At 37.0% G+C, this 26202-nt stretch overlaps 1 protein-coding gene across 1 annotated transcript in view; it reads right to left on the reverse strand.

Moving 5' to 3' along the window:
- Positions 1-26202, reverse strand: part of MME (membrane metalloendopeptidase) — an 85278-nt gene that overhangs the window by 4244 nt on the left and 54832 nt on the right. The window contains exons 16-21 of the mRNA XM_022582812.2: positions 18404-18462; positions 12953-13072; positions 11094-11227; positions 10687-10752; positions 7628-7723; positions 7208-7284 (exon numbers count right to left, since the gene is read on the reverse strand). Coding sequence (XP_022438520.1) covers positions 7208-7284; positions 7628-7723; positions 10687-10752; positions 11094-11227; positions 12953-13072; positions 18404-18462 — 552 coding nt within the window. The remainder of the gene's footprint in view (positions 1-7207; positions 7285-7627; positions 7724-10686; positions 10753-11093; positions 11228-12952; positions 13073-18403; positions 18463-26202) is intronic.

A 26202-nucleotide genomic window follows, 5' to 3' on the forward strand; every position in this document is an offset into this window, starting at 1 on the left:
ACACATGTTCCTCTATAAATTCATGAAGAAATAAATGCCTGAATAGATTCCCAGGTATGGGCTAAAGATTAATAAGTGCTAATAGAAATTCTTCAAGGCCCACCAAAATCCACACCATTTATAAAATGTCAGAAACCAATGTTAATATTTAAGGTAAATGGAGGAAACATCAGTATTTCAAAGAGGGTTTAGCTTAGGCATGCTAAATCATAGAATAATAAGGAACAAAATAGCCATATTACTTTAAAATGTCTAAATAAAACACTAGAAAGAATATTTTTTTTAAAGTATTGGATATTAAGCTGTGGAAAACATTTCTAGCATTATTAGTGGCGTAGGTTCTATAAAGTGTCCTTTATTCTGACTGGAAGATGATCTCAAGCAATATAGGTATCTAAATTAGCACCATACTATTTAGGAAGCAGACATTGATATCACTTTGTCTATTTGGACTTACTTTAAAAAATTACCAGTGACTTCCCTGGTGGTGCAGTGGATAAGAATCTGCCTGCCAAGGCAGGAGACATGGGTTCGAACCCTAGTCTGGGAAGATCCCACATGCGGCAGAGCAACTAAGCCTGTGCGCCACAACTACTGAGCCTACACTCTAGAGCCCATGAGCCACAGCTACTGAGCCCTCATGACACAACTATGGAAGACCGCGTGTGTACAGCTTGTGCTCCGCAACAAGAGAAGCCAGCATGATGAGAAGCCTGCACACCGCAACGAAGAACAGCCCGCGCACTGCAACGAAGAGTAGCCCCCACTTGCCACAACTAGAGAAAGCCTGCACAACTAGAGAAAGCCTGCACATAGCAACAAAGACCCAACGCAGCCAAAAATAAAAATAAATAAATAAATACATTTATTTATTTAAAAAAATGATCAGACCCTTATATCTTATACAGAAATATTATATCTATACACCATGATCAAGTGGGGTTTATCGCAGGAATGCAAGGATTCTTCAATATATGCAAATCAGTCAGGGATACACCATATTAACAAACTGACGGAGAAAAACCATATGACCATCTCAATAGATGCAGAAAAATCTTTCGACAAAATTCAACACCCATTTATGATAAGAACCCTCCAGAAAGTAGGCATAGAGGGAAATTACCTCAACATAATAAAGGCCGTATATGACAAACCCACAGCCAACATCATTCTCAATGGTGAAAAGCTGAAACCATTTCCTCTAAGATCAGGAACAAGACAAGGTTGTCCACTCTCACCACTATTATTCAACATACTTTTGGAAGTTTTAGCCACAGCAATCAGAGAAGAAAAAGAAATAAAAGCAATACAAATCGGTAAAGAAGAAGTTAAGCTGTCACTGCTTGCAGATGACAAGATACTATACATAGAGAATCCTAAACATGCTACCAGAAAACTCCTAGAACTAATCAATGAATTTGGTAAAGTAGCAGAATACAAAATTAATGGACAGAAATCTCTGGCATTCCTATACACTAATGATGAAAAATCTGAAAGAGAAATTAAGGAAACACTCCCATTTACCACTGCAACAAAAAGAATAAAATACCTAGGAATAAGCCTACCTAAGGAGACAAAAGACCTGTATGCAGAAAATTGTAAGACCCTGATGAAGGAAACTAAAGATGATACAAACAGATGGAGAGATGTGCCATGTTCTTGGATCGGAAGAATCAACATTGTGAAAATGACTACACAATCCAAAGCAATCTACAGATTCAATGCAATCCCTATCAAACTACCAATGGCATTTTTCACAGAACTAGAACAAAAAATTTCACAACTTGTATGGAAACACAAAGGACCCCAGATAGCCAAAGCAATCTTGAGGAAGAAAAACGGAGCTGGAGGAATCAGGATCCCGGACTTCAGACTATACTACAAAGCTACAGTACTCAAGACAGTATGGTACTGGCACAAAAACAGAAAGGTAGATGAAGGAAACAGGATAGAAAGCCCAGAGATAAACCCACGCACCTATGGTCACCTTATTCTTGATAAAGGAGGCAAGAATATACAATGGAGAAAAGACAGTCTCTTCAATAAGTGGTGCTGGGAAAACTGGACAGGTACATGTAAAAGAATGAAATTAGAACACTCCCTAACACCATACACAAAAATAAACTCAAAATGGATTAAAGACCTAAATGTAAGGCCAGACACTATCAAACTCTTAGAGGAAAACATAGGCAGAACACTCTATGACATAAATCACAGCAAGATCCTTTTTGACTCACCTCCTAGAGAAACAGAAATAAAAACAAAAATAAACAAATGGGACCTAATGAAACTTAAAAGCTTTTGCACAGCAAAGGAAACCATAAACAAAATGAAAAGACAACCTACAGAATGGGAGAAAATATTTGCAAATGAAGCAACTGACAGAGAACTAATCTCTAAAATTTACAAGCAGCTCATGCAGCTCAATATCAAAAAAACAGACAACCAAATCCAAAAATGGGCAGAAGACCTAAACAGACATTTCTCCAAAGAAGATATACAGGTCGCCAACAAACCCATGAAAGAATGCTCAACATCACTAATCATTAGAGAAATGCAAATCAAAACTACAATGAGGTATCACCTCACCCCAGTCAGAATGGCCATCATCAAAAAATCTACAAACAATAAATGCTGGAGAGGGTGTGGAGAAAAGGGAACCCTCTTGCACTGTTGGTGGGAATGTACATTGATACAGCCACTATGGAGAACAGTATGGAGGTTCCTTAGAAAACTACAAATAGAACTACCATACCACCCAGCCATCCCACTACTGGTCATATGCCCTGAGAAAACCATAATTCAAAAAGAGTCATGTGGGCTGCCCTGGTGACGCAGTGGTTGAGAATCTGCCTGCCAATGCAGGGGACACGGGTTCGAGCCCTGGTCTGGGAAGATCCCACATGCCGCGGAGCAACTAGGCCCGTGAGCCACAACTACTGAGCCTGTGCCTCTGGAGCCTGTGCTCTGCAACAAGAGAGGCCACGATAGTGAGAGGCCCGCACACTGCAACGAAGAGTGGCCCCCACTTGCTGCAACTAGAGAAAGCCCTCGCACAGAAACGAAGACCCAACACAGCCAAAAATAATTAACTAATTAATTAATTAAGACCACATATTAAAAAAAAAAAAAAGAGTCATGTTCCACAATGTTCATTGCAGCTCTATTTACAATAGCCAGAACATGGAAGCAACCTAAGTGTCCATCAACAGATGAATGGATAAAGAAGATGTGCCACATATATACAATGGAATATTACTCAGCCATAAAAAGAAATGAAATTGAGTTATTTGTAGTGAGGTGGATGGACCTAGAGTCTGTCCTACAGAGTGAAGTAAGTCAGAAAGAGAAAAACAAATACTGTATGCTAACACATATATATGGAATAAAAAAAAAATGGTTATGAGGAACCTGGGGCCGTAAAGGAATAAAGACGCAGATGTAGAGAATGGACTTGAGGACGTGGGGAGGGGGAAGGGTAAGGGTAAGATGGGATGAAGTGAGAGAGTGGCATGGACATATATACACTACCAAATGTAAAATAGCTAGCTAGTGGGAAGCAGCCGCATAGCACAGGGAGATCAGCTCGGTGCTTTGTGACCACCTAGAGGGGTGGGATAGGGAGGGTGGGAGGGAGACGCAAGAGGGAGGAGAATGGGGATATATGTATATGTACAGCTGATTCACTTGTTATAAAGCAGAAACTAACACACCACTGTAAAGCAATTATACTCCAATAAAGATGTTAAAAAAAAGAAATATTATATCTGAATAACTTTAGAAACACATTTATAGATCATATAGTAAATATTATCATAACAACCGTTCCCTGAAGTGACTGTAGACAGCTAACAGAAGCTGGATTTCCAAAATGAAGTCATTTAAATGTCTAGAATATCATAAGGAAACGGCTTTGCTTTAAATACTAAAGTTTTAGAAGTTTATTTTAAAGTACAAAAAACTTTAGTTAGGAAGAATAAAATAATTATAGCTTAGACCTAACATGGTTTTGTAGATTCAGCTTTATATGGTTTTATAGATTCTTTACAGTTATACTTTGCCTTTTGCTTTTGATACTGTGGTTATTTAAGCATAAGGTTACAAAATCGCCCTTTGTTTCAGAAATGTTTCTACAGAAACCACCATGCACAAGTTTTCAATAGCAACTCAATGTCTATTAGTTTTTAAGGTTCTTTAAAAAACTGTGTTTTACTTTGTACAGCCAGGAAGCAGCCTGTTTCCAAAACTAAGTGTGACCTCAACCTTTTGCCAAGGAAATCCCTTTACATCCAGAGAAAATAATAATTTCCTTGACAAAAGGTTGGCATTCCATTTACCCTTTTAAAAAATCAACACATACTTCTCTTATTATGAATGAAAAATGGTCAAAGAGGCATCTTTTGGACCAGAGCAAAGAAAATAAAAGTTACAAATAATCCTACATGTTTCTAATAAAACACTTTTTTCAATTTAAAATTGGGGGTAGAAAACAATTACATATTTACCTACATGATCACTTAACCAGTGATCAGTTACTGACATTTTGAGCTATGCAGACATAAGAAATGAGGGGAAAAAAAAAAAAGCCCTTAACTGTCAGCTAACATGGAATGTTGCAAAATCCATATACTTTATTCATAGGAACTCTTATCCTGTTCGTATCTCTCTCATGTAAAAGTAATTCAAGTACTAATTTTCAAACACATATATGTAATAGGCACTTCATATATATTAACATTAATCCTCCTAGCAGCTCTCATGATAATTTAATCCTCACTTTATATATCAAGAAGTTGAGACCCAGAGGTTAAGGAATAGCTCATAAACGGCAGAGCCATTGATGGAACTCAAGGGTTTCTTACTTCAAAGCTTGCATTCATTTTTTACCATAAAGTATAATGATATGTTTTCTGAGCTAATTGGAATGGAGGAATGGCACAGTTGAATGCAGGCAATACCTTAACAAGAAAGAGAACTAGGGAAGAGACAAACAAATAGAAAAACTCTAATAAAAAAATAAACTGAAAAGTCAAGAAAATCACCATTAATGGCTCTGTAGGGTAGGAATAAATAACTCCACATGTTATAGCTTCTGAGGCTTTCACTAACCTAATAAACAGTGAAACTATAAGTAATAGCCATAACAGGAGTCTGTGTCATCAAAAAAAGAAAACTTAGGTTTTCTTCAGGATACTGTGTTAATAAGGCAGGAAGTTAGAAAAGTTATTTTAAACAGAGAAATTTTAATCCACGGGTTAAGATAAAAATGTTAATACTCAAGAGACAAATGTTAGCTGTCAAAAATTAATGTGCCACCTCTTGTTCTCTGAGGATGCCAGATGTAGAAGGTACTATATTATTTAAATTCACCTAGGCTTTTTATGGATATATGTTTTGGTTCATGAGGATATGTAGGGCAGAGCTTTGACAAATTAGATTGTTATGGTCATTTGTGTGAGCTTATAAATACTCTGTTATCCTCAGGTTGTTAGATCTTAACCTCTGAAACTTTAGTAAGGAAAAAGACAACTTTAAAAAATTAAAGCTATTGAATCATTGTTGTACACCAGGAATTAACATGGTGTTGTAAGTCAATTATACTCAAAAACAAACAAATACACTCAGAGAAAACGCTATCAGATTTGTGGTTACCAGAGGTGGGAGGTGGGGAGGAGGGGAATTGGATAAAAGTAGTCAAAAGGTACAAACTTAAGGTACAAACTTCCAGTTATAAGATAAATAAGTACCAGGGATGTAATATACATGATACATATAATTAACACTGCTGTATGTTATATGTGACAGTTAAGAGAGTAAAACCTATGAGTTCTCATTACAAAGAAAAAATGTTTTTTTCGTCTAATTTTGTATCTATATGAGATGATGGATGTTCAATAAAGTTACTATGGTAATCACTTCATGATGTATGCAAGTCAAACCCTTATGCTGTACCTCTTAAACTTATACAGTGCTGTATGTTAATTATCTCAATAAAACTGGAAGAAAAATTTTAAAAAGAAAAGAAAAGAAAAATTAAAACTAAAAGTTACAAAACCATAATGACAATTGATCCAGGGACTTTCGTTGCTCATTACCAAAAAAGAAGCTAATTTGTATATCCTAGCAAGACTAAATTTAGCTTGCACTATACATATAATAGGCGTACAATAATCAATTGTTGAGTGAATGAATTTTGAAAAAACTGCTAAGGCAAACACCAAATGATGATAATGATGATAGTAGAACAAGCTGAGAAAATTCTTTAATTTTAAATGTGCTATTTTATTGTTTCACAACTGCATGAGTTTTTTCCCCAGGAGTGAATAATCTGGGCAGTATGTTCATATCTATTTTAGGAAGATCTTTTAAAATTGGCCCATTAGTTTTCTTTTGTTCTCAAACTCTGTTTTCCAACAAACCTACAAAATTTTTAACTGGTTTTTCACACACTCATGCCTGAGAGGTGCTGCTGTTGATCAATGAATCAGTGATGAAGATTTTAGTGCCTGCGGAAGAGGTAGGAATTAGGAATTCAGTCCTAAAATAGATACCTGGGGGTCTAGAATTTGACATTCAAATGCTGGTTGCTTGATTCTCTTTCAATCCAGTATTCTCTTAGGTTTTCTGATTTGGGATGGATTTTAGATATCTTATAACTCAACTTTCCACTCTGCACAGAATTTTTCTCCAGCATCCCTAGCAGATTGTTCTCTGACCTCTCCTTCATGGTACTCTCTCCTGGAGCTTTGGGGATAACTTTGCTCCAAAGTTATTAGAGGTCGGGACCTCTAATTACTGGAAAGTTTCTCTCTGTGTTGAATGGAAATCTTTCTTTGGAACAGCTACTCATTGGTTCTAGGCCTAAGCCTTTTGCAACCTCTTAGAAATGTCTCTCTAGCTTTAAATAGAGCCACTCTTCTGAGGTGACATCTTTGTTGGAATTCATCAAGCACTGGACCTAGGTCACATATATTCTGAGGATAACAGCAGTCACGGCTATGCTTGTGTAAACATGACATTTATCTTGAAGTGTTCTGTTACTCCTTTCTGAGACCCTCAAAAAGAAAAAAGAAAAAAAAAAAAGAAGGAAAAAGAAAAGTACTGGATTTCCAAATTTTACAGAATCATCGAGTTAGAAAAAACCCTCCAAATTTGAAATAATGGAGCCAATATTGGAGCACCTCAACAGATATTCATAACCACGCACCTAAAATTGCCTGGACTGTGCACATCTGTTTTAATGGAGTTGACTGCATACTCTGGCCTATAGGTCCCACACCACACCTAGGGACAGAAATAGAAAAAAGAAAGCAGCATACTTAGGTTCCATAAAGGATTATTTGTTTGGGCAATCTGGAGGAAAAGCAAACTTCCCATCGCAAAAATTAAATTGGAATTCTGCATTCCTCAACCAATTACTCTTCAAATAATGTTCAATAATAGGCAGCCAGGAACATAATTATCATTAATACGGTCTGACGGTCTGTTACACACAATGAAAGTTAGTCAATCAAATGCTCTGCCACGATTGATTAAAACGAGAAAACTCAGTATGCAATATCTAACTTACTATGAAATTATAACTCAAGATGATTTTCATATCTATCAATCAAGAAAGATACAATACCTGGGCAAAATTCAAGAAGAACAGTTGTTTGTGATTTAGGTCAAGTCCAGGAAGTAATTTTTCTTCACCGTGCTTTTTAACATAATTTTGATAGGCCTAGGCAGTTAATGAAAGAGAAACATGATGTTTATAATTTCCAAATTTATATATAAATCTATGCAAAGATCATGTAACCAAGTAATTAAACTTTTGTATCAGAATCACCATAATAACATATTTAGTTATGGCAACCTACAAGTATTTAATGGATTAGAAAGAAAACTAGTATTTACTTACAAATGCTCTGAAAAGAACAAGGTTAATGACTAACAGATGATAAAAGCCTAGCATATGTCAGATGATCAGCAAATGTTAGCTGAATGAATGGATGACTTAAATAGTGATGAAAAACTTATCTAAATGTTGTTATATAGATGGGTGAGTCTAGCCAGTTGGAAGAAAAGATTGCCAATGGAGTCTGTAATTGCTGTACTTGGCCTGGTTACTACTCTCAGCAAAAGAGACTCACACCAGACTTCATACGAGTGATTCCTGACAAAAGTCAAGGGAGTCTCTTAACAGCCCTTAGAGGCCTAGCACCCTATGATTCTAAGAATAAGGATGTGCAATTATTATGGCCCCCTGAAGACAGGGCAAAATAGATTGAACCTCAGTCACATTAAGAAAAAGGAATTTAGATTACTTGAACATCAGGAAATTTTCTTAATTCTTAAGGATCTATAGACACTATTGAAAAATGTAGTTTTCCTCTACTAAATACACTTAAGAAAAGGATTGACAACAAACTTTCTGAGATGTGTTAGTTTCAGTTTAATACAAAGAAAGGTGATGTTAGATACACAGAAGATATATTTCTTTTCTTCTTACTTGCCATCAACATAGATTTATTGAGTCTGTAATGTGCAAAGATGCTGGGGATATGGGAAAGACTTGAGCCTACTCCTCTTAGGGAGCTCATAATCTAGCAGGGAGCATTACAAGTCAAGATTTCATATATAATAACATATTTGTACAATTGTAATTTGCTTCATTATTATAAATCTGTACTTGTTCTACATGAGGATCTCCATGCAAGTACCCTTAACCCAGACTTAGGCTGAATTTTTACAGCAGTGATTCTCAATCTGGTTGCGTATTAGAATCACCATAGAGTTTAAAAGGCCCAATGCCTTCCACTTCCAGGCAAGATGGAGTGACAGGGACTGAATTTACCCTCCCACTGAAACGACCAAATGATAGACAAAATATATTAAACAATGGTTTGCATGACACTAGACATCAGGCAAAAAGGAAAGTCATCTCTGGGAGATGGTAAACAAATAGGAGGAGCCTTACGATTGCCCCAGCTTTTTGACTTGAGCATTTCCAGGCTACAAAATAGAGCAGGAAACCCCAGTGGGAGCCTGGCAGACTCCTTGAGAGGGTGAGGAGAAGGTGCTGAGAATTCAGGGACACCAAGGAAAGGGTAATGAAGAGGAGAAAGCTGCAGAGAAAGAGACTCTCAGAGATCAATGGCCCCTCGGGTATTCAGCTGAGTACCTGAGTATGCATGTGAGCAAACTACCCAAGGCTAGGGAAGAAACTACAGAAAAGGATTAGAGATAAAAACGTCTGGTATCACACAAGACAAGAACGAAAGATTCACACTGTAGGTTCTTGCCTCAGCAGTGAAGAATAATTATCCCTAGACTGAGCACTACCCCAGACATGCCTAACAAATTGTAAAAGCAAGATCTAAAAGGACCAAGCCATTTCTGAGGAATTTAATGGCATCCTAGAATAAAGCTCAAGAATATTTAGAGGAAAACAAAAATATCCACCACCCAAAAAGGTAAAATGCACAATGTCTGGCATCCAGTAAAAAAATTTCCAAGTATTCAAAGAAGCAGTAATCTACCATCTCCCAGGACTTGGCTGGAACTCATTCTTTTGGAAACTTTGCAGCCAGAGTAATTTCCCAAGCCTCACACTTTGATCATCCAGGGTCACTGCCAAGTCACAGGCCCCACCAGTCAACTCTCCTGCATTGCTCTGATAATTCCCTCCTCCCCTCCAACCCAAACATCTCGATGGAGAACAAATAACCCTATATCCTCCCCCACTCCAATGAATATTCCATCCATCTTTATGTCAGTAGCCTGATTCTATCCTGTGGACACCTTGTACCCTGTATCCTCTCAAGTGGACTCTGTTTTTTCTCCCACATGTGGACTACCTCAGCATTGGGAAAACAACTCAAAATCATGCTCACTCCTTGCTGCTTCCAAGACCATTATTCCTCCACTGTTTTGTGAAAACCCCTACTTTTTCTTGTGCACATAGTATCCACTAGACCATCTTTAATCCTTGTTCAAATCATCAAATAATGGCATATTTTATGGAGGGTGCAAAGCTGGATCTCCAGTACCAAGTGCCAAACACATAGTAAAGCCCTCAGAAAGTATTGTCGAATGTTAAGAATGAAGGGAAGTCCAAATGAGATGCTAAGGGATGCTCCAACAATACACTCCTCTGAGTCTAGTGGTTTACACCATTACAAGGCCACATGCTGGGGCCATATCACTTCAGTCCCTCACTATCATTGTAATGGACTGTAGTTTAATATTATGCCTGTGGTTTATGTTGATTATTGTTCCCAAATACTGCTTCATCTGACATGAAACTGAGGGTCATGCTCAGTACATCAATCAATGACTCTGAAATAAACCTTTCTATATACTATCTTTTCTAAAATAACTATTTCAGAGGTTATTTCTTAGAAAAATATCGCCTCCTCTGTGGAACTTGCTTATCTCAATTCTATCATTAAAATATTCTGTGTTTCCTTTTCTCCTTGGCTTCTTCAAAGCTTAGAGACTGGTATTCAGCTCAATCATATCAACTGTATTGCCCCTTCTGGTTAGCATATTTACAATCCCCTTTCTCTTTGTGAATTTTCCATTTTCTTGCCATCCATTTATTGCTTACATTATATGTCTTTTGCAAAAGGCTTTAAATGAGTGATTAAATATGATCAATATACACTCCAATCACTAAAAGGGGGAGAAAATATTACTCACTCTGTATGCTTGGCCAATACCACCATTATCAGCAATGTTTTCTCCTAGTGTGTTAATTCCATTGAGCTGTTAAAAAAAAAAGACACTTAAAGACCCTTAACTATGTTTGGATTGTTAAGAAAGCATCAATAGGGCTTCCCTGGTGGCGCAGTGGTTGAGAGTCTGCCTGCCGATGCAGGGGACACGGGTTCGTGCCCCGGTCCGGGAAGATCCCACATGCCGCGGAGCAACTAAGCCCGTGAGCCATGGACGCTGGGCCTGCACGTCCAGAGCTTGTGCTCTGCAACGGGAGAGGCCGCAACAGTGAGTAGGCCCGTGTACCGCAAAAAAAAAAAAAAGAAAAAAGAAAGCATCAATAATTCGCTTAAGATTGAATATAACTTTTCAAGAGAATGCTGCTGACATACATGCTGTCCACCTGCTAGGTCCCAGGAGAAGTTTCCATACTGGTACACCATGCACTGGGATTGGTCTTTAAAATTATTTGCAGACTGTTGAGTCCACCAGTCAACGAGGTCTCCATCCTTGTTAAAGTTTCTGCCTGGAATATATATTTATTTAACTAAAATGGGAACTTATTACAATTGCAATAAGATATCTTTAATTCAAAGTGCAAGGACTGAAATACCAGTATGTGAGAGAACATTAAACTGGACGGATGATGAGATAAACTGTTCTGCTTTCTCAACCAGAATTGATGAAACCCCGGCTGCTGGGCCTCTCTTTGCTGATATGCCTTAGTATTAATCCAGGTATGTCACCCACTTGGCTGTTGATGTCTCAGCCAAGGCCATCAGACAAACACTCCTGAAATCATGACTTGCTTGTGTTGGATGGTTTTCACCTGAACCAAATCTGTTTAATTTGATGTTTTGAGATTGTAAAGATGTCAATATTTCACTCTGGCATTCATTTCATATCTCAAACCCTTCATTAGACATTGCAGACTCATAGTTTTGCTATGCTTCAAGTACAAAGAAAAAGTCACCTTTTCTCCTGGAGCTTTTTTGCTAATTTTTTTTTTTTTACTTTTTATTTTATATTGGAGTATAGTTGATTAACAATGTTGTGATAGTTTCAGGTGTACAGCAAAGTGATCCAGTTATACATGTATCTATTCTTTTTCAAATTCGTTTCCTATTTAGGTTGTTACATGATATTGAGCAGAATTCCCTGTGCTATACAGTAGGTCCTTGTTGGTTACCCATTTTAAATATAGCAGTGTGTACATGTCAATCCCAAACTCCCTAACTATCCCTTCCGCCCAGCCCTTCCCCGTTGCTAATCTTAACTACATTGATCTTTCCCCTTTTGAGCTTTAGCAGCATTTATATACGTCATATGTTTGATACTTGATTTTATTATCTTTTAAACAGTTATCTACGATGTAGTGAATAAGAAAAGGGCTATAAAGACAAGCTACCTGAACCCACATCCTGGTTCCACCAATTTCCAGTTTTGTAATTTTGAGCAAGTCTTATGTGCATCTATATTTTTCTGTTTGAAAAATGGAAATAGTATTAATACCTACCTGTGAAGTTTGTTGTATAGTTTGAGTTAACAGAAGCTTAGTTAAGTCCTTCCTGTCTCCTTTTCTTCCTCTGTCTCTCTAAAGTTGGATTAAGGCTTCATTATTTTCCCTCCACTGTTCTCTTGTTATTTTCTTTCCACTTGTGAATCGATCTTTGTTATAACTTCAACTATTACCTCTTTACATGTTTTACATCCTTACTTCCATTCCTCTCAAATTTCATTTCTAAAACTATTTTGCATTTTGGGCAGCATGTAAACATTTAATTGCCTACTGTTTTCAAGGCCCTGAACTAGGTAGTAGGTGCAAGATGCAGCAAAAAATATGTCTCTGACCACAAGCAGTTAAAAGTCCTGTGGGCACCTTACTTTCTGAGTTTACATCTGATTTTTAAGATGTGGACTCTGCCCTCTAAAAGTCTAGAGAGATAAGACATAAACAATCATGAAATAAGACCAAACATTATCATTGGTGTTGACAAATATCACAATGTTTTCTCAATGTGAATATTTGTTTTATTCTGTCAGAGTAAAAAGCACACATTGCTAACCTCACTATTAGAAAATTCTGATCTTCTTAAGCAACAATTTAAAAGGAACACTAAAAGTGTGGTGATTATTAGACCAATGATATGCTGATGAATAAATGTGTTTTTGTATTGATAAATTATAATAACTCTTAATGAGGTTTACTAGGGTATATCTCAGCCAAAGAAAAGCATCAATTGCACTTTACCATTGTCATCGAAGCCATGGGTGATTTCGTGTCCTATGACCATGCCGATGCCCCCATAGTTCAATGAGTTAGACTGCTGGGCACTGAAGAACGGGGGCTGCAGAATGCCAGCTGGGAAGACTATGAAGAAAGAAGACAGTTAAGACTACTTGTGGTTTTATTCTGTGATGACAGGCCTGGGGTTGGTTTCTTGCCTGCTAAGCTGTTTTCCAGTATGTCAGTTTCACTTAATTGTGTACAAAAATCTTCTGGGATCGAAACAAATGCAGGTCTTTTATTGTTGATGACAGTAAAGAGTTCATCCCAGAGTGGCACCACATCTGTGATTTATAATCATAATTGACTTTGTAACATCTATTAAGATTGTTTCCCCACTGTAAGGAGTTTAGAGCGAAGGAAAATTATCATCTTCATGCAGAAGGTCTTTTCCCCAACTGCAAATATTTGGGAGAAATAGTTACTTAATAATGGAAGTATTACTTTTAATGTGTCTAACATTTTATCCATCTACAATAGCTTAGTAAATAAACAGAGCCACTCAATCGCAAGTATCCCCCAATTACACCACCCTTATTTATTTTCATCAAGGCAGGTATGACTATTTATGGTTGTTTGGTCCTTCTTTTTCTTGTCTGTCCCCATGGCACCTCAAATATTAGCTCATTGAGAGCACAGATTTGTTTGTACATATATGTGTTTGTTTGTTTTTGAGTCCATTTGAATTCTCAGCTCATTAACTCCAGCACCTAAAACTGGATGGTGCCTGGAACATAACAGGTGTTCAGGAAATATGTTGAATAAATGAATAATCAATGATGATGAATGAATGAATGAACTTCCTACGGTGTCCTAAAGACTTTGCAAATAAATAAACTGTAATTTTTATGTCTACCCTGACATCTGTCTTACCTTGCTAACTTTCTACACTTAGGTGTCTCACACTATTTAAATTTCATGTGTCAGACATCAAACTCATCATTTTCCCTTCGAAGCCATCACTCTGACTTTATTATTTCTGCTAATAGCATGTGAAGGGCCTCAGTCACCCAAACTGAACATTTTTCTGTCTATCTTCGGTGTCTCCTTTCTTTTACGAAGTCTCATATGATCTATTTAGGAAAAGATCAGGCCATGTACCTTCTTTCCAGTAGCATCTCTTCTGTTTATCTCCTCCTATCAGTCCTACTGCCACCTTCCTAGTTCACACTCTCATTCCTTGCCTCAACAACTTAATTTCCTAATCGGTCTTCTTACTTCCAGTCTCACCCTACTACAATCTATCCTAAATCCAACCTATCTTGTCTGCCAATAAAAGTGCCACTGTAGTCATTATTTCTCCTCTGCTAGAACACCTTTGATGGCTTTTCATTGCCATGATAGATAATCTAGATAATCTAACTAGATACAGCCTCTTCTTACTGGCCTTTTTCTCTATGGTCTTCTATTTCTCCGCCTCCCCCATACTCTCCCCTTCCCTCATAACGTCCATGGTTTTGTAATTGTATCTTTCATGTTCTACAATTCTAGTATCCACTGAAGCATTATGTTCTGTAATCGAAAAAAAAAATCATTAGTTTCAACACCTACTATGCATGCAAAGCCCCGGGCCATTGCTACATGGGATATCAAGAATACAAGAGAAAGGCCCTGACCTTAAGAAATTTAAGACCTAGTTAATACAGAGTAGCAAATGTTGTTTCTTTGTCATTCAGGTGGGGTGAGTATGACATAACCTTGCAAGGGTTTCAGGGATAAATATTAGATATTTACAGAGGAGACTTTAAAATACACTGGGCAATTTAAGTGCTCTCCAGATCTTTAAAAAAAATCTTGAAAGTTGCCATAACATTCAAAATTACAAAAAAAAAATACTTTTGTCCTTGGAGAATTTTGATGAACGTTATACCTCACGTGTAGCTGCCTGAGCTATCAACAGTGCCAAGAAATTATTTTTAGCTTGAAGTATAAAAATTATGTGCAGTACTTTATTAACTTAAAGTGAACACTATCTCCCACACTATGTACTTTGATTAAAATCCATCCATTATATAAAATGCTCTTATGAAATGTGCTATCAAGACTAAACATTAACTGTAAAGATCCTGCTGCTTTAATTATACCCTGATATGCCATTCTTCAGGCAAGTGATAAGATTTTTATGGCTCATATTAAATACTAGTCTTCAGATTCAACTTTGCAAATTATGATTTCTCCTTTTACTCTGTCAGCTAAATGCCTATGATGAGGATTTTCCCCATTAGCCTTATCACTGTTACTAGTAGGCATCACAACTCTTGATAATAACCAACTGCTTAGTTGTGCATTTTTTATGTTCATGATTGTCAACAAGTTAGTTAATTAAATAAGTCATTGGTCCATGAAACAAAAGGCTGTTTCTACCCACCCCCCAGCCCCTCACTGCCCTGGTTTATTTTTTTAAGGCTGCAAGCAATTCAACTTTAGAATCTTTGATATAAAGCTCAAGAGTGCATTCAGATAAACTCAATTTTGGTGGAAAAAATTAAACATTGCTTTTTATATTAAATGAAATAGCAATATGTTCAGAAACACTTACTCTTAATTCTCAAGTCTGAAAATAAGACTCCTAAGAATGACTAAGACAAGTTTAGAAAATTTAATTATGTCAAGGTAGTCATAGATCACCCAGACTGAATACACTAAATAATCCATAAATTTCCTAAAATTTAAAAAAAATTTCTTGTTAATGAAAAAGGAGAATGCAGCAGTAGTAAGACTTCCCAAATGACTTGATCATTTCCTTGGAAACGACTTCAAAGTTTAATAGGATGATTGAGTGGTGTCTGAAACTTACAGAGGAACATTTGACAAAACTTTCAAGCACAGCTTTCCTAACGGCATGAAAGATTCCTAAAGCTCCATGGAGTAACTATGAGTTATGACAAAAGTGGTGGGAATTGAATTAAACAGTAGAAATTACTAATATGAATAACTCCCTATACAATAATAAAACAAGTTATTTTTCACCATAACATAAAAAGACCAATCCCATTAGAAACTGTATGTGATCTAGCTTAGGGTATTTGTGGGAGGGTAAAGGTGGGAGGATCATTTATGAGACATGTTATTCTATACCAATTCTAATTCTGTAATGCACATCATATCAAGTTCATTAAGACAGTGCTGCAAAAGTTATATCTCTAGGTATAGATAGACGCACAAATACACTTTTATCAAGAAGAAAGATACAGATCTGGATCTTCAATTGTTTTTAGTTAAGACAATCCCCACTCTGGAGATTTAAATGAATTGTTAAGGAGAAAACGTACACATGTCAAATATTTCTCCTCTTGCATGACACTTTCCCTTTCTCTGAACTCCTTTTATTAGCAGATAAGCATATGAAAAGCATATGAAAAGAGGTTAGCAATTTTTCGGATTTCTTATTTCCATCATATGAATTTATCTTGAGTATCTTTAAAAGGTCTTTCTTGTATATTAAGAATGTTTATCACAGCCATTTCTTGACTATTCAGAGGATATTTGTCTACTTTGTGAAATGTTAGCACACTTTTACCTTCTTTTTCCTTTTGCTGTACGCTTGTTTGGTTTCAGTGTATTAAATTCAATATGAGAACATTCCCAGGTCTTCTCAGATCAGGGAATCTCTGAGGCAGACCAATTTTGAGCCAGCCTCAGGGCTATGGGGTAATTCAAAGCCAAACTGGGCCCATCTTGACCTAAACTGGGTGGACCTGCTCTAGAGAAGAAATGAAAGGATGAACATGCCAGAATGGTCCCACAGGTCTGTATGGCTCTTCTTATGGGGATGAATCAGTGTCAGGTCTGATAGGATCCTGAGCTGGATTAAAATAAAGCAATATCCCTTAGTCTGCCCTGATGCAGAATTCAAGTCAAGGCCACCTCAATTTGCCCTGGGATTCCATTAAAAGTCAATTATCCTGTTCTGTCCAAGTCTACAATGAACTAGATCTTACACTGACAGACCTCAAGAGGTCTTCAAAGTGAAGACTCTCCCAAGATAATGGAGCTTCTAAGAAAAGGTCTGAATGGTGTCTAGAAATACATAACAAAGATAGACTGCATGGGTTCTGAGTTGATCATTAAACAGGCTCTGATCTAGGTTTAGGTAATCATTTCACTAGCTGGGAGATGTATTACCCTAGACTTCGAACTAACTGACTTTAACCTAGTACACATGCCTTAATTATTACCTATTTGTTATATAAAGACAAACTTTTCTGATCATAATTCATTTTCACCTCATGTACCAAAATAAGCTCCAGATAGACAAAAGATTTGCTCCAAAAATAAAAATCTATAAAAATACTAGAAGAAAATGTGGATGATTTCTTAATTTAACACTTCCTAGGTTTAAAAGCAATGGGGGTGGGGGGGAATTCCCTGGTGGTCCAGTGGTCAGGACTCAACAACTTTCACTGCCAAGGGCCTGGATTCAATCCCTTGTCGGGGAACTTAGATTCCACAAGCTGCGTGGCGTGGCCAAAAAAATAAATAAATAAAATAAAAATAAAATAAAAGCAACGGGGGAAAGTGTCATCAAATCTTATCTTCCCTCTTGATTCTTGACTACACTGAGAAATGAAGGGCTGGACTGAGTACACCTGGAGAAGCTGGCTGTACTGTTTGTTTAGAATACTCCCACTGAAGTACTGAATCAGTTGGTTGCCTTTCTACATACTAAAAACCCTTGGGAAAAAATGGGTCTATCTGTGAGATACTTAGGAGAGAGTTTCAAGATGTCACAGTATTCCCAGGAAGAGAAAACAATATATCTTTGTTATATTAAGCCATTTCATTATTCATTATATTATTCACTCATGTATTAATTTCTATGCATATTTCTGTGATACTACTACTAGGGAACATATAAAATTTTTTTGATCAGAAGTGGTTAATAAATAAAATTTCATATGGTTCAACCTAGCATAATTGACTTTTCAACTTTCTGAGCCTCTTGGAATCTTCTAGAAAAAAAGATGATACAGAACAAGACCATCTCTACCAGTGCCAGTGTACAAAATCGACAGAAAAATTGGATTTCTGAAAATTTGGTTCTTGGAATTTTAAACCACCTAAGATGCTGACACTTAGAAAGTCCTAAAGTTAATATAACTTTATGGCGATATAAGGGACTTTAAAAAAGTATTTAAAAATAAAATAAAAGTAGTTAGAAATAAGACAAACCATTCAACTATAAATGAGAATATTGTAAAAGAAACAAAACTACTTAGTGTGATTTACACTGATTTAAATTTTGCTAGTGAAAAGAGGTACATGGATGCATTTACTTTCAAGGAGGATATTCAATAAATCCGTAACTCAGCCTCGCTGTGCTTTTATGGGGAGTATAATAAATTGGTCACGCAAAGCACTACCGCTTGGGAACAACAGAGAAATATTAAATAATTATTTAGGAGTAGACCTTACCTATCTGGTTTCTGCCTGAAGAATAAAATGCATTGACTACAGCTGCTCCGCTTATCCACCTATAGAAAACATAAGAACTTGTTACAAACGATACTGCATTATCTGATTTAATCTGCTCACCACAATAAAAGCATTATCACTGTTCCTAGATGAATCTTAACTTTCTGTTTGAAATATGATCAACAAATTAAAATTAGCTCACTAGGTGAGAGAGTTCATTGAAAGTATTTCCACTTCTTGAAATATAGGAATATATCCAGGTCTGCAATCTGTTTTTTAATTTGCATAAATTTTTAATGGAGGCAATTGACAGTACAAAACCCATTCTAATGTATCTCTTTGGAAACTGCAATGGATTAAAATTATATTGAAATGTGTTTAGCTCCGTGTTCCTGATACTAGGTAAGCTATGCCAACAATTCTGGAGCAGTTGACAGAATATCGAAATGCAGGTTGCTAAAATTTCAGACTCTTTGTAAACTATGAATTAAATTTTTTTAAATTCATAGTTTATGAGGAGCCTTTTTGGGGACTAAGAGATCCCTTGGGCAGGTATTTAGTTTTGGGTAATGTGCCTCCTCTGATTATTGCCATTTAAAATTATTTCTTTAAAATATGGCACACCAGCTATGAGAGCAAAGGGATATTTTTGTATAATGACTGTAAAATGAAATTCAGGTGGTTCTTAAGTAGATTTGCCCATGTATGCCATGAATTAGGCTCTACATTGAATCTAAAGATTTTATAAAATACAATTCCTGACTTCAGAAAACTCTAGTTGAGGAGGTGATAAAGAGGCATAAATAACTATAATACAAGGCAGAATGAGAAAAACAACAACAATCCAGCCAGCGTTAAGCTAAAGGATGGTGCCAGTGTTCCAATGTCTTTCTGCTCAGATGTTACGAAGACCGCACATCAATAATCACTGTTAAACACTTTTGTGCAACAGGAGTAATATTACCATCTTAATAGACTATTACACATATCCTCATATACTCATTGAAAAATGGGTACTGCTTGACTTCAGATACCTCCTTAAATGTCAGCACACATGCATACACTTAAGACAATCATATATTATTATCTAATGGCTGCATTGTAGTTATTCCACTTTTAGGGCAACAATTAGAATGGCAATTATTATCCTACTCATGGAAGGAGTTTATAGTAATTAGTGCAATGAGGTTAAATCAGAACTGTTTCCAGACCCTGCTTTGCAAGATAAGCAATACAAGGTCAGCACCCCTAAATCAGCATTTTAGCTACAATTTCAATAACTACTGTCAGATTTCAGATATGAGTCCTATTTTGATCTCTTAAAAATAACTCAGGGAGGGCGACATAAAACAACTATCTGATAAGTTCTAATTAAGCATGAATTCTGTCTCCAATAACATGACTAAGACATTCATATAAAGGATTTGGGACTTGAAAAGAAAATCCAGATAGAATTTCTGTGAATTTTTCTTTAGGAAGAAAATAACTTTGAAGATGGAGGGTGTGGGTGGGGGAATAGTTGATCAATGTGTTTCTTCTTTGGTTTGATATTGTTGTTGTAAACAGAAAACATTTTCAGACAGGATGGTGTGACAGATAGCTTAGTCCTCCCTAATTTCATCACAGCTGAGTCATCAATATTTTAATTTCTTGCAGGTTGTTGATTATAAGCATATAATTTTATTTATTTTAATTAAACTCCACCTTTTCCCACATGCTTTATGGTGACTCACAACAAAAACATATACTTGTAATCCCAGGGGTGTTAGATTAAAATCTAGAGATCAGAAACTACATAGGACAGGTAGATTTTGTTTGTGTGACCCAAAAGATTATGAAACAAAACATTTGTATAAATAAAACTCAGGATCAGGGAAAATGATGTGTTAGGACTATGTTTATATATATTCACACAGTTATTATGACTCAAGTACGGTTCACGGTTGTCTGGCAGGAGGGGCAAAATAGGAAATGTGCTCATACTGCTCCTGAGGAGAAACGCTGTTCCTTGCAGTGACTTTAGAAAGATATTTCTGATGTGTCCTCAACATTCTGATAGTGTAGGAGAGCAAAACTTGCCACCCCCAAATGTCTCTTTGGTATGAGGATTATTTTGACTTGAAAACAAATCAAGGCCCAAAAGACTCAGGAAGAGACTTTGACCTGCCTCCTAACTGCCTAAAAAAGTTTTAGATAGAGGTCCTGTTCCTGGAATAGAGCCATCACCAGAGGTAAGTTCAAAGAATATGGGCCAGGTGTGGTGGGAGAAATTTGACAGAGCCCAGAGGTCAGAGTCCACTCTGTATTCCATTGTCTCAGCATGACCCAGAGAACAAGTGTTTACCAAACACTTGCTTTTCCATCTCCATGTGAATTGCCCTCCTCCCCTTTGAAGTCTCCAGCCACTACCCCAATCTCCTTTTGTATCTAGCTGAAGATGGTACCTAAGGTGAGGGATTCAGCCATCTTGGCAAGTTACTCAGTTTTCCTGGGTCTCTCCCATATATACATGTTATTAAATTTTGTTTGACTTTTCTCCTGTTAATCTGTCTCACGTCAATTTAATTCTTAGACCAGCCAGAAGATCCTGGAAGGGTAGAGGAAAATTTCTTCCTCCCTGGTAATAGCAAATATGGCAGTAGATTTTATGCATAAACAGCTTATAATTATTAAAATTATTAAATTTCAATTGTTATAAAAGTGAATTTAACATATTTTCAGGTCTCATTTGTTCAATTATGAACTTCTGATTTAGTGATGGTATACTCTGCATGGACTTTAATGGGTAATAACAAATAATATGCAAATTGCTGGTTCTGGACTCAGGCACAATGCTAATAATGAAATACAAAAGGTGCCAATTCAAAATGTTTTTGTTTTTTTTTAAATTATTATATTACAGACAGAAGGAACTAGATACAGGAAACTAATGTTTCAGATAGCAGCAGATCTCAGAAGTAGGACACAGATGAATGAAGTTTATATTACCCATCTCATGTTTATTGCTTTTGTAAAAATAAATGTCACACCTTTTGTTTTAGTGATTTTTCTGCTCTTCTGTTACATTACTTTGAGGGGGGTTAAGATTGCACTTTGATTAATGTTTGTAACTTTCCAGCAGGGAGGGTTTTGCATATTAAAATGTCCTCTGTGAATTACACCTTCACGAAAATACGTAGCTATTTATGACCACAGGACACTCAAATAAAATTAGAATTATGGTGGTTAGGTTCACAGAGCACTAGTGTGCAGTGTTTTTGCCTTTTCTTCCTTGAGATCTTTCACAGTGCGTCCTCAGACTACCCCTGGGTAATTACCCAGATTCAAAAGTACAGGGCACTTTGTCCCTGAAGATGATCAGAACTTGAGGTACTGTGACAGGATCATTACATCTTAGTGTGATGATAACAGCTACAGACTCAATGTCTAATATTTGTGGTCAATCATGAAGTATTTCACTATGTTACTATAAAAGCTAAATTAATAGGACAAAGAAAATATTTTTCAAAGTAAATGGTGATGTAACAAAATATGTAAGTTCTTTTGATTTGGATGCAGCCTCAAAGTTTCAGGAGAAGCTTTCATTTATGGAAAACAGACACATCTGACCGTGAATAGCAACATAGAAAAGAGAAATTGCACAACTAAAGAGAAAACCAAGTATCCACTAACATAATGGATAGTGCAGGTTATCTGAAGATACCTTTAAAGTATGGAGGCCAGACACGAGCATCTCCTAGAGCAGGTATTGAGCCTGAGAGATGGAGTAGATATCACCCTGTTCTTTGAATTCTCTTCCTGCCTCCGGCATGTGTGTAGGAGTATGGATGGGTGTGTGTGGTATAAAGTGAAGGGTGGGGAAGCAAGAAGTAAGCAAACTTTATTTTAAATTTCTGAGACATAATTTTGTCAGGTAATCTTATTCTTGTTTTGGGGCACTTACAGTAGGACAAAGGGCCACTATAAGCAGCATGGCCCTCGAAGCTGAACCAACAATGTAGCTGGGAAATATGAATGATATACCCTGGAGAGGGGGACCAGGTGTGTTTCTCTTCTATCTCTTATTACCCTGAAGAACCTAAGTGGTGATGAGATGAAAGAACAGAGACAACATTTTTACTGCAGGGAAGAAAACCAGACGTCTACAGACTGATCCTATAGCATTATGGATATAATAAACCCACTGGATTGCAAAGGCACCTGGAATAAAACTTCTTTTGCTCACTCATGTGCAACTTAAAAAATTTAAGCAACAAAATCATTAATGCCCCTTTCCCTGAAAGCATTCAATTTCTTAGCATCTTGTGGCCTTGAAGCAGCTCCTTTGACATCAGTAGTACAATACATTGGTTTTCTCTGTCTTCCTCAAGTACTTCTGGAAAGGAGAATTCTCATTTTGTAATTGCAGTTGCCACTGTAATGCTTTACATTTATTAATATTCCCTCATCAAAACTTCAAGCTTTTCTATATATTTTCATTCACCTTTCAAACCATACGAATAAGATAGATGACACCTCCAATTTTCAGGTGTAGAAACTAAGGCACATCATAGCTCAAACTCTTTTTCCTACTTACAGATTTAGCAATACAACAGGGAAAATGATATATAAACTAGGGAGAAAGAGGACACTCTCATCTTCCAATCAAATCCCCTACTTCTAACATGTTGATCTGCATCACACATAAAATTGCATCACAAAAATGAATGCCATTTCCTTGCCATCCTCTTTTAAAATGAAAGTGCTCATTTTTAGACTGCTTCACATTTAGGCCTGCCCCTTTCCCTAAGAAGCTTTAGGATGCTGGCCTCTACGCCACCCTGAAGTCTCATCATGACCAGATCTTAACAACAATAGCTACTGATTAATGAACACCTAAGTTACGTGGCAAGCATATTACACAACACAATGACCCACAAGGCAAAAATAAATGCTATTATCCTCAGTTTATAAAGGAATCATTGAGGCTCAGAGGTATTACGTAGGTTGTCTAAGTTCACACAGCGAATAAGTGGCAGAGGAAAAATCTTACCTCAAGACTGCGTACTCCCTCTAGCCCCCACCTCCCATCACCGCCCCGACTCCAGAGCACAAGCTCTTTCCACTGCTGCCTAAGGTACAATATTTTACCCAAAGGCAAAAGCACAGTAGGACCAAAGAGCCTATTCCACTGCTCATTGTTGTTGCATAAGAGTTGTTTACATGACTGAAGTACTCTGAGTGACTCACCTGATCCTCTGAGAGGTGAGAGCCAGGACTCCTATGCTGACATGACATTGGGAGAATCCACTTCTCTTTCAACAGAAAGCAACACAAATCACTACTCTAATTTTCTCCCTAGAAGTCATCAGTTGGCTGTGTGTGGTTCTAAGTTTGGCAGCAAGACTCCATCTTTTTAGTCTTCAGTAACTCTATATGTGTGTACACGCACGCACGTGTGCCCTCATGTGGGTCACGGGCCAAATTCAGAGAAATGCCCTATTTGGAACATATATGGGCAGGTGGATTTTTTTCTGTCAGAATTTTCTTTTGGTACTTGTTCTCCTGGTTAAGAATAACCTTGCGATCTTTCAGGAAAGAACTGAAAGCTCTTACATCCTGTATAACTCTTAGCAATGATATAACGTGATGTTATAAGTCCATTGTTGTCTAGCTCATTAGACAGTGACTACATGAAGGCAGGGGTGTTCCATGTTTTGTTCTTTTTTAAAATTTTGGTAAGAACAGTCACCATGAGGTCTATCCTCTTGACACGTTTTAAGTGTACAATACATTATTGTTGACTTTAGGTACGATGCTATACCTTATTAATCTTGCTTAACTGAATTTTTATGCCTGTTGATGAACAACTCCTCATTTCCTCCTCCCCTCAGCTCCCGGTAATCATGATTCTCTCCTTTGATTTTATGAATTTGGCTATTTTAGATACCTCATATAAGTGGAATCGTGCAGTATTTATTTTTCTGTGTCTGGCTTATTTCACTTAGCATAATGTTCTTAAGTTCATCCATGTTGTTGCATACTGCAGAATCTCCTTCTTAAAGGCTGAGTAGTATTCCATTTCATATACAGACCACATTTTCTTTCACCTTTCATCTGTCGATGGAAACAAGTTGTTGCCACATCCTAGCTAACATGAATGGTGCTGCAATGAACATGGGAGTGCTAATATCTCTCTGAGATCCTGATTTCAATTCTTTTGGCTATATGCCCAGAAGTGGGATTACTGGGTCATGTGGTTCTATATCTAATTTTTTGAAGAACCTCCATATTGTTCTCCATAGCTACTGCACCCTTTTGTATTCCAACCATTTGTGCAAGGGTTCAAATTTCTCCATATCATCTCCAACACTTTTTGTCTTTTTTTTTAAAAAAAAACAATATGCAGTCCTAATGGTAGTGATGTGATAACTCACTGGGGTTTTGATTTGCATTTTCTTGATGATTAGTGATGTTGAACATCTTTTCATATACCTGGTGGCCATTTGTATGTCTTCTTTGGAGAAACGTCTATTCAAATTCTTAGCTCATTTTTTAATTGGGTTATTAGTTTTTTTGCTATTGCATTGTAGGAGTGACATATATTTTGGAGATTAACCCCTTACCAGATATGTGATTTGCAAATATTTTCTACCATTCCTTAGGTTGCCTTTTCATTTCTTCTGCTATGCAGAAGCTTTTAATCTCAACGTAGTCCCAACTGTGTATTTCATGTTTTGTTCTTAATAGTATCTCTAGGGCTTTTAGCACAGTGTTGGGAACATGATAGGCACTCAACACATATTTGGGTCTTGGCATATCAGTGGGTCCTTCCAAGCCCCAAGAGTACTGACCCTTCTCATCCTTGGGACCCTGGGAGGGTGGAGGCCACTAAGCCTAGGTGTTATGCAGGTTGTAGAGAGCCATGGAAACTGGAAGTTATGTACTAACCGGACATTGCCCTCTCAAGAGGGTTCACTGGTATAAAGTTCTAGACTACTTTTGCAAAGTTCTCCCTGTTTAAACCTTTTAACTTTTATCTTCCCTCCCTACCTCTTCTTCCCCCTCTGAAAACAAAACCCTGCTTGGGTGCTAATTAAAATGCAGAAATGTTTTTAGTGGTAAAATGTATTTTGCTTATAACCTAAAAACATGTTGAAAAATTGCATAGTCTGTTGGCCTGATGGGAATCTAAAAGATGGAACTCTAACATTTTAATCTATTATAATATGTGTAGAACATGGGCACACCAGGGCAGGTACTGCCATAGGGAATTAGAGTGACTTGTCCAAGTTTAATTTATCTGTGATTCTGTCTTTCTGGCTGAGTAGTACTTGATGAGCCGAATAATCTGTTTTGTGTATCTTCCCCATACATCTACATCATGGAGAGTCACTTGTGTCCCAAGTCTCCAGCAGTCTGCGTGCCCACCCTGGACAGGTTCTATCAACTCTCCACCTGTGTATCCTCTCATTTACCCACATAAGTCCTCTATAACTATTCTTCTTTAAGTTCAATGATACAGACTTAGTTACAAGATTGAGTCTAGAAACGTTAGTGAAGGGTAAATATCAGAAGAGATATTTTAGAAAGAAGTGAGGTACTTCCCTAACTCCCAAGAATATGTTCTTTTTCTCTTGGGTCACTTGATGTGGAGAAGCCAGGGAGTAAAACATCCTAGCTCTTGTCAAAACTTCACAGTAAGGGCCATAAAATTTTAGTGCTGGAAAGAACCTTAGAGATGTTATGAAGTCTAAATCAACCTGCTCATGTTATAAATAAGGAAACTTCATGGCTTTTAAAAGGCCATAGATAGTAAC

The sequence above is a fragment of the Delphinapterus leucas genome, chromosome 4 (genome assembly GCF_059928025.1).
Source record: "Delphinapterus leucas isolate spDelLeu-1000000601 "Yukka" chromosome 4, BTC_Dleu_Yukka2, whole genome shotgun sequence".
Classification (NCBI taxonomy): domain Eukaryota; kingdom Metazoa; phylum Chordata; class Mammalia; order Artiodactyla; family Monodontidae; genus Delphinapterus; species Delphinapterus leucas.